Source organism: Malurus melanocephalus, unplaced genomic scaffold (genome assembly GCF_030028575.1).
Source record: "Malurus melanocephalus ecotype Western Australia unplaced genomic scaffold, MMel_1.1 scaffold_245, whole genome shotgun sequence".
Taxonomy (NCBI): domain Eukaryota; kingdom Metazoa; phylum Chordata; class Aves; order Passeriformes; family Maluridae; genus Malurus; species Malurus melanocephalus.
This window is the reverse complement of record NW_026623477.1, coordinates 300,498-309,995: the sequence shown is the minus strand read 5'-3', so window position 1 is coordinate 309,995 and position 9,498 is coordinate 300,498. Positions and strand designations below refer to the sequence as shown.

The 9,498-nt window shown below is 44.6% G+C and overlaps 1 protein-coding gene across 6 annotated transcripts in view; it reads left to right on the top strand.

The window, feature by feature from the left end:
- Positions 1-9,498, top strand: part of CADPS (calcium dependent secretion activator) — a 202,989-nt gene that overhangs the window by 122,299 nt on the left and 71,192 nt on the right. For 5 of the 6 annotated variants that reach the window (XM_057375338.1, XM_057375341.1, XM_057375340.1 and 2 more), the window contains exon 13: positions 268-455. In XM_057375338.1, the coding sequence (XP_057231321.1) occupies positions 268-455 (188 nt within the window). Of the gene's footprint in view, positions 1-267; positions 456-1,512; positions 1,669-9,498 lie in introns of all 6 variants that reach the window. The other variant, XM_057375342.1, reaches the window with a different exon arrangement.

Sequence of the window (9,498 nt, the reverse complement as noted above, 5' to 3'; positions counted from 1 at the left end):
ATGAACTGGCCTAACTTTTCAGCATTTTAAACGACATTTCCCTTTAATGGTAGCATAATATGTTTTTGTTAACAGTTGCACTGAGTATATGCTATGTTTGGGTAATTTACAGACTGTATTGTTTGAGTGACCTCTCTCCTTTTTCCTTAATGTAGCCTTAGGTTTGTATTTCTTTTATTAGAACAGTTGACCACTACACCTCCAAATCTGATAGCCTTTGTATTTAATAACTTATATTTAAAATCAAGTCTCTTTATTTCTAAACAGGGCTGGTTTAGTCCTGGCCAGGTCTTTGTGCTAGATGAGTATTGTGCACGTAATGGAGTGAGAGGCTGTCACAGACATCTCTGCTACCTCAGAGATTTGCTAGAGCGCGCAGAAAACGGAGCTATGATTGACCCCACCTTACTTCACTACAGCTTTGCCTTTTGTGCATCACATGTTCATGGCAACAGGTAAGGAATTCTTCTTGGCTAGCAGCTCCCTGCCAACAAGGGATGACTTTGTCTAATACAGGTTTCCTTGGATAATGCACAGCAGTCCCCAATTTGTTTTCACAGTGGATGTTTGGCAGCAGCACTTCTAGTGGCATAGTAGGTTTGTTTGTTTGTTTCGTTGCTTGTTTAATGTAAGCAGTAAAAATGCACATAGAGGATCCAGAAATGAAGGTTTTAAACTTACTTGCCCAGGCACCTGCTAAGATGCAGTTCTGAACAAGATAAGGGTGAAGTCCCTATGACTGTCACGGGTTGAATAAATAGAAGTAAATGATACACTGTGCTGATTTAATTGCTGYGCGAGAGGATCTGACAAGTTGTAGCAGTGAAATTTTCAGCAGTATCAAACTTCAGTGCTCAGAAGGGCTTTAAGCCCTTGGGCACCCTTGTCTCATTTAAAATCCACGTGACATCAGTTCAGAAATTGCTTAGACATAACTGAAAATTTTATCTTTCTCTGTTACAAAGCAATTTCAGTTTCAGAAGAAGACAGTTCCTTTCTCTCAAATGTGACAAACCTTTGATGGGAGGAACTGGAGCTGTGCTTTTCCCACTCTGTTTATTTTGTTGACAGCTGTAGCATCTATTGCAGCTTCTTTTTCCTGCTTTTTTTCTGTTAAATTATGTTATGTACTTTGAGATATGCTTTGTATCCTACATATGCTGCAGAGGAAAGGAATGTTATAAAATAATTAGGTGTTTTCATAAACCCTCTGGTAAATACCACCCCAAATTATAACACGCATTGCCCAGGTTTCATATTTCAAGGCTGCCGCTTTTGCAGTTACTTTCATACATCTTGTCATGGAAACCAAGTTTTGCTTCCTTAATTTCTTTTTTTGTTCTGACTTTTCGTTGCTCATTCGTTCTTTCTTTGCCAATTGTTATGTGATTTCAGTTGTTTCCTTTCAGCTTAATTTCCTTTTGTTTTATTTTGAGGTTTTTCATGCTTTCTTCTTGTTTCTTTCACTTTTGCTGCCGGCCTTGCCCCCCGCATTTCAATCACTCCCCCAAGCCAACTCATGGCAGAATTACTTGGTGGGTCACAGCCAAGTGCAGACGGCGAGGGGGGCAAAGCCTCTGCCGCTGAAACGGAGACAAAAAAGGATTCCAAAAAGGAGTCCAAAAAAAAGAAAGAGCCCAAAACCCAGCCGAATCCAGAGCCGAAAAGGTAAGCAGAAGYGTGCAGTGCACAGGAGTGTGTTGCAGAGGGCTCCTCAGTCACTGAGCACACTGGGCAGCTGCCTCCCCACGACATTCGGGTCATACACTCTCCTGGGAGCTGGATGATGTTTGGGCACACAAGTCCCGTAGGGAATCAGGGACTTAGGTCTTTAGATGTGTGTTTWGGAGGTGGCTCGTGTGGCATTTAGGGGATGGAGCAGGCAGTGAAAGTGGCTGCCCCATTGCCCTTTGTCCTAGGCAGGACTCCTCTCAGCATGCAGCTGGTGAGGGAGCAGGACCTGGCTCAAAGCCCAGCTGGCCCACAACAGAGAGGAGGTGGGATGCTTGTMACAGCTACCCTGTGTACCTCTGCACAGGGCCCAGCACAGCCAGGGATGAAGCCTCCTCTTCATCAGGGTTGGTGGTAGGAGGTATCTGATTGTACAAGCCAAGGTGACAGCCTCCCATTCCCTCCCCATGGGGCTGGAGAGTTGTAGGAGAATGTCAGGAGAATGTCCTGCTTTCAAACCAACCCCCTGTACAGCTGTCCAGGGCTCTGTGTGGCTGCTGCACTGTGCCAGGAGCTGCTGGGCACTGCCAGAGGGGCAGTTTGGCCACGGACAGGCTACTCCAGTCACTCGTTTAAAATATTCCAGTAAAGGAATGAGGTGTCTTGCTATGACTTAGCTGTCTTTAGCTGACGGTTGACTTCACATCCGAAGGCTGAAGGTTCATGTTCCTTCCTGGTCTGTGCCGTCTCTCTGCTGCCTGGGGATCGCAGGAGGCTCTGTGTGGGAGCTGCAAGGCTGCAGCTTTGCGCGTTCCCACCAAGGGCAGGCTCTGCTTAACACCCAACAGTTTGCTATGGAGTCTGCGGGGTGCAGYGTCTGCCTTTCGCTACCAGAAGGTCACAGAACGGGACCGCAGGGGGTCTCAGAGAAAAAACGCGACTCCGTATCTTTCGTGTCTACTCTAAGAAATCTGAGTATCTGAGCAGAAGAGTCACGATTTCTTTTCAGAAAGCTGTTGAGGCCACATGCATCGTGCATTTGCGAGCTGGCTGGCGGAGAGCGGTGGAAAGCCAGTATTTACCCATGCAGCCCTCGCTGGCAGTTGCGACGCGTGTAAAACCAGGCTCGCTTTAGCTCCATCCCTCCCTCCCACCTGCTGTGTCCATACATTGCTCGTTGCCTTATGACTGGCCCTGCTCTCCCCAGGAAATTTACAGCTCACGGCAAAGCTAAAACTTTCCATGTAAAATTTGTCAAAGTGGCACACCTRCCCCAAGACTCGGCACAGCATCCAACAGAACATCTTGGAGCGGCCATACATTGCATTGTTGTTGGGGTGCACAGTGGTCTGGGAAAGATGGAGTTACAAGACATTTTTATGTCTAACTAAAGCTTCTTTTTCCACCAAATCTGAAAAAGTGTTGATTTTCTTCACAAAAAAGAGTTCCTTCACTCTGAGACAGTAAAACCCCCTGAACGGCTGGTTTAGCTTTCCCCGGGATGAGGTTGGCTGTCAGTCAGAATATGCCACCCAGTAATGAAGGTCGAGCAGGGAGATAATTCCATGTGGCTATCAATCTCCTGTATTAGCAGCAGACAGTGATGGAGYTGAGGTGGGCTGTCTGTTTGTATCGTGTTTGCATAAGGTCAGGCAGCGAGACAAGAGTCGCTCGCAGTCAGCGGGAAGTGCGGGCAGGCTGCGGTGCGGATGCTGAGGACAGCCTGAAGGTCAGGGCTGACAGGATGACAGGCGTCAGCGCGGGGACGATGCCTCCTCGCCCGTCCAGCTCCCTCACCACAGCCAGGATGGGAGCAGGATGGCTGCTGCTGGAAATGCACCTCCAGCTTGGAGCTGATCCTGYGGCCGCAGCAGGTGAAATGGTCAAAATGGGATTTGGGGACATTTCGGAGCCCTGTTGCCTTATATGTCAGAATTTGATCTCTCCCCTCCTTTGGGCTCATGTAGCTTGGTCAGACCCCTGACATGATCTCTCCATGCCAAGGCTGTAAATCACTGGTATTTGCATGACAGTCTTTTAATTTCATCTTTTTTACAAGTAGAAATGGAGTTAAATGTGAATYACTTGCCCCAAATTTCACCTCCTGAGACACCTGACTATGCAAATTCAGGGTATGAGGAAAACAGGCACCAGCAAGAGGAATATCTGCAAGGTTTTTTGTCCTCAGGTACTTGCTCTTTACTAAGACTGAGGAACTCGATACTTTTTAATTGTCATGGTCACTCATTAGTTGGTAATGGAGTTTTGCCCACTTGSTATCACAGGATGCCTTTTGTAAAGATCTATCATTATGAAAAATGTGATTTCTGATGTATTTACATAGGTGACAGGTAATAAAGTCACAGCATTGTCCAGACTTCCCATCACACGCACTGTGTGTTTATTGATGTCTCTTTGCTTTTGATACCTTTTGCTTTTCTTTATCAATAGTCTTCCAGAGAACTAGCAATAGCAAGAGCAGGGATGGTTTTGAAAAGACTTTGTGATTTAGAATCAATTTGCAAAAAGCTTTAYGTGTCCACCAAAGTCTTTCCCTGCCTTCTCTCTCCCTGTTTTCACTGTCCCCACATCGCAGGGCTGTGACAGTGCTGCCAGTGTTGTTTGACACACAGAGCAGTGATGTGTTAGAGGAGCCTCACTGCTTCCCTGTCTGCACGTGGGAGAGGCACTGTGGAACAGAAAATTGAGCTCAGCTTTTCTAGGTCCAAATTAGTGCCTAAATTTTGAGCAGTGGTTCCTGCCTCTTCCAAAGAAGTTGATTTCAGGCGTGGCCTTGGTTTCACTCGTGCATTTTTTTTGATTTGGGCACAGAATAGCATTATTTTTAAATGTTAAAGTTAGCACCRTGAAAAACTTTATGTTCTTTTTAATTCCTAACTTTTAAGAATCAGACGTAAATACTGATTGTGTGCATGCTAAATATCAGATTGAGCTTATCAAAGTCAGGATGCTGGACTGAATCCCCTCCAGTCTGATAAAAACCAAACACTGTAATTTTCTGCAAGTTGTTCAATGACTATTTACCCAGGGTCCAAGCAGCTACAAGTCTCTCTGTTAATTAATTTGGTATATTAGTGACTTCTCTTTCTTCTGTAAACGGTATTTTATGGTCTCAAACTTGTTTTCAAGAAGCAGCTATTTCATTAGCTAATGTTACCATTAGCTGTCATTATTATTTTCACAGCTGTAAACTAGCAGAAATAATGSCATTGTCATAAACCTCAAGGAACTGAAAACTCTACACGACATACCTGAAATTTTTTTCCATTGTATTGCAATTACATATCTGGCCTGTTTCGCATAAAGATTTCCACACAGCTACTTGAAACAAAAGAAATACCGGATTATTTCGGTCCCTTGAGTKGTAAATACACAAGCAGTTTATCGTGATATCTTCATGTGCTTCCCTAGAGCTTTGTGTTGAGTTTGAGACCCTGGCTGTGGTGAGGCAGGTTCAGTCTGGCAGGGTGTTAGGTCCTGTCGAGAGGTGCCAGCTCAGTGTCCCATCCAGCCGTGGTGACACAGCGGGTGCTCCTGCTGTCTGTCTGATGGGATGCTGCTCTGCCTGTGCTGAAGGTTGCCAGCCAGCAGCAGGTCACGGGCTCGGTGCGAGAGGCTGATGTGATTTATCACAATGGGTGCGGGATGGCAGGGCTCAGAATCCATCCGGTGCGGGCACGGATCGCACATGAGGAGTGATGAGCCGTGACTTGGCTCAGCACTGCGGTGTGGAGGAGAGCTCGGGAGAAAGGAAGGCAGGAGTTGGGAGATGAAATGGTTCCCGTGCTCAGCAGCACCTCATGGGCTCATACCCAGGACCGCTGGGGCGAACAAAGGGCTTCTCACTGATGTTTCCCGCACGGTGTGAGTCCCCAGAAAAAAGAGGGGCGTTGGGCAAAACTGGCATTTGGTGAATGCTCTTTATTCTTAGGGGTCTGGCGGTGGCCTCTTCCAGGTCCAGTGTGCTGGGGGAGATGGGGGAGGCAGCAGGCTGGCAGCYGTGATCCTGCCCACATCCCCAGAGCCCGTGCAACCGGTGGGACTGYGCAGGCAACTCTTCCTTTGAGGGATCCTGCGAAAGCCTCTCCTGACACATGCCGTCCAAGGCACTAATCATCGATGTTTACTGTATAGCTCATATGTGCTGCACCTGGCAACCAGCAAGGGAGCTGAAGGCAGCACGTGTTTTATATTTGAGTTGTTACTTAAAAAATCAAATTATTTGCATCAGTTTTTGACATTGTTTTTTTTCCCTTGGCTCTGCATGCCAGGGCTCACAGTGCGTGCAAAGATCTGTTTGCTACGTGTAAGCAATATTTTCCCCAGTAAAAAAAAAAGTGTAGACAAGTTAAACATAAAAGGTGTAAAAGATGATATGTCTTTTCATTTAGAAGCCGACGTGGTATTTCATGGAGGCTTATGTCAAAGAGATTAACGCGCTGGAGCTATACTGCAGATTTATAATTGCATACAAATGCATGCTATTGCTTCATATATTAGTCTTTGTTAAAAAATCATTTTGATATATTTGTTTTAGCAGCATAACTAGCCCTGGGGGCACCGGGTATAATTAGAAAAGGGCATGGGGGGAGGCGGGACTTGTAGAATAAAGCAGTGGCCTTAGGATCACAGGTCCTAATTATAATTTATAATTAACCCCGGAATTTGCACAAACCATCTAAGCTAAACAAGGACTATCATTTTTGCTGTTTAAATTGCAACCCTTTTTTTTAAATTTCACCACCTGCTTTGTTGATGTTGTTGTTTTTGTGGCTTAAAACTTAAAAACATGGGGGGATTAGGAAAGTGGCATTTAAAACTTTTCATATGAAATATTTACAGTGGGAATTTACTAGTTTAGAGCCAACACAGTGAATCTGCAGCAGAAGGAGTGATCCGAAACTTGTTTACTTATAATTAAAAATCTTGTTAGCTATTTTTCTTGCCTTTTTTGCCCTTCTGCTTCCCTCTCTGCCCACAACTTCTGCCGTACACCTCAAGCACCCGTGAGCAGGAGCTATAGAGAATTGGATGTAATTGTGTCTTCACACAGATGGAGACATTAATGTTGTTTGTCAAACTGAAATCCATAGACCCAAACCCGTTTCGTCCCTCATGCGTTTGTATATACCATGTACATCCAAAACTTCTTTTTCACCCTTTTGCTCTCCTCTCACTTCTCATCACTGCTTCAGTGCAATAGTGATGTGGCTGTGGATTGTGTGTGAGAACATCAGTTCCTGCAGCTGCAAGAGATGCTGCTTGCTGGAGGACTTGGTGCTTCTGTCCATGAGCTCAAATAACAAATATCAAAGTTGAGCTGGAGACCTTTGCTGAAAACAAATTTGCCAATAAGCATCAGAATGAGCTGTGTGACTTGAGCTTCTCCTGGGGATTTTTTTTCAGTCCCATCAGCCACGTACTGAAATTGTCTAGAGCACAGAAGTGAATCTTAAATTATAGTGATGCTAAGCTATATACCCTTTGTGTTCTTGCAAAAGGGAAAATAAATATGTTCCCTCAGAAAGATTATATTTTCAAAGTATATTTGACTTGAATATTTAATTAGGTTTCAAAATTATCGAGCTAATAAATTAAGTGGAAGGCTTTGGGTAGTGTTTTTCCAGTTCTATCTATATCCTGCATTTGTCACTAATTAATGAGTTTCTAATGCTTCAGCTTCTGGGAAGATGARCAACAAAGATTAACATAACTAGTAAATCCGAAGATGTGCAAGTGGGTTATGGTATTTGAWATTTGACAAAAACATCGGAAGTATTATTATTTGTGACATGGCTCAAGATGGGGGATTGTGAGGAAAGCAAAGATGACAGAACTGGTGCTAACCACTGTGACAACAACTTGAAAAGCAGCCGACATGACATCTTTCCTATCATGCTGCCGAAAATGTCAACTTTGTGAAGGACAGTGAGAAAATGGTTTGCCGAAAATTTGAAAGGTAGATTCAAGAGATGCTCATCATGTCAGATGCGATATAGTCCACAGCTGGGTGAGAAAGGGAGTCCTTGCCGTGGTGATGGCTCTCGCTTGGCAGGCCCTTCCAGACATCCACGCTGCTCCAAAAATGGCTACAGCTGACCTGTGGATTGTCACAAGTTTGCATGAGACACGAGAGCAGCGTGGAGGGAGCCGTGGCCAGAGCCACTGGGTTTGTGTCCTCCTGCTTCACACAGATCCTGAGAGAGGGAAAACCCAAAGGATTAAGCTTTCATGGTGTGAGTGTGACTCGGGTTTGGTTGGCATCCCTTCAGGTGGTGTGAGTGGGGAGAGGTTTTCTCTCCAGAGTCCGAGTTTTGTCTTTGTGTGGGTCAGTGATTCTTCCAGAGCTACCACTGCCCGGCCAGGACATGACTGATGCCATCACGTCAGCCTGTGCTGGTGTCCACCACGAGCTGTTGGTGGTGAGTGCTTTCTGTACAGTGAGAGGCTGAGATCCACWGCGACCCAGCCCAAAATCCTGTCAGATTTTGTCAGACCCTGCCCTTAAATCTCACCACTGCAGGTTATTGACCCAGCAGAGGGTAGCACAATTTCCAGACCATTTCCAGTCCCTCAGCAAATCACTGCCAGGGCAGGCAGCTTTCCCTGCCTCGTTTGTCAGGGCTGATGCAATTAACCCAGTGACACTCAGAGCTGTTGTGGGTACAGGGGGAGCACCGAATGCCAAAAGTCAAACGAGGGTTTCGACCCTGAGCCGTCATGTATGGCATTTATTGCRCTCTGCCTTGAATTATCTCTCTCTGCCTAGGAGCAAAGCAGGCACTGTGAGGTGCACAGCATCACAAAAGGCACGGACATCTCTGTCTGAATATTAAATATTTTATGGAACTTTGGAATAAATTATATTAAGCATGTTAAGACATTAATTTTTGCTCAGTATCTAATTTGGTTTTTTTGTGGCTTGCTCATTTCTTCAAAATAACTAGTACTAATTAGTTACTAATGAGACCAGATCCATACTTCCAAAATTGTTTATGAAATGTGTTCCCCAGCTGAGACATTTTATCCAAGTTTCAGCCTAAATCTTTTTTTCTTATTTTTTTCCTTAATACACAACTGAATTTGGCAAATAATCAAATGAAGATTCTGATTAAATGCTGTTTAACTTTAAATACATGCCCTGGTATTCAAGTCTTTTTTCTATGTCCATGTTGCAAGTTTTATTTAATGTATATTTAGCTTTAAAATTTTGCAGTAAATATCATGAACGGTTTGCAAGTTCCTCTTCCCAAATGTTTTAATGGTTTATTCACCTGTGCTGGAATATCRGAGTTCATATTTATGATATTAAGAGCTTACTAAATGTAGGGTCGAGGAGAAGCGATTGCACAGATTTTATAGCTTTTAATTTTTTATAGGGTTTTTTTATTTAAGTTTAGGGCCTTTGATTCTTTAAGAGGAAAATAAAGCCAACCAATTAACCCCTGACAGGAGGTTCATTAGAAGCTTTGTAATCCCTTGCCAAGTCTTTTGTAAAGCCAAACCAGTCTAGTACTGCGGATTTATGCAGCTTAAGCTGAACACTGGAGGAGGCCTTTAAGTAAGAACATTTGTTCAATTTTAAGACGTCTTACATTACCTAAAGAGTGCCCGTGCCAGCAGAATTGCCCAGGAGTGCACAAATCCATGGACTTTGCTGTCCAGCAGTGGGAGCAGTGCCAGTGGCTGCGTGCCTGGCTGGTCCCTTTGGTGGATGGATGGATGGATGGATGGATGGATGGATGGATGGATGGATGGATGGATGGATGGATGGATGGATGGATGGATGGATGGATGGATGGATGG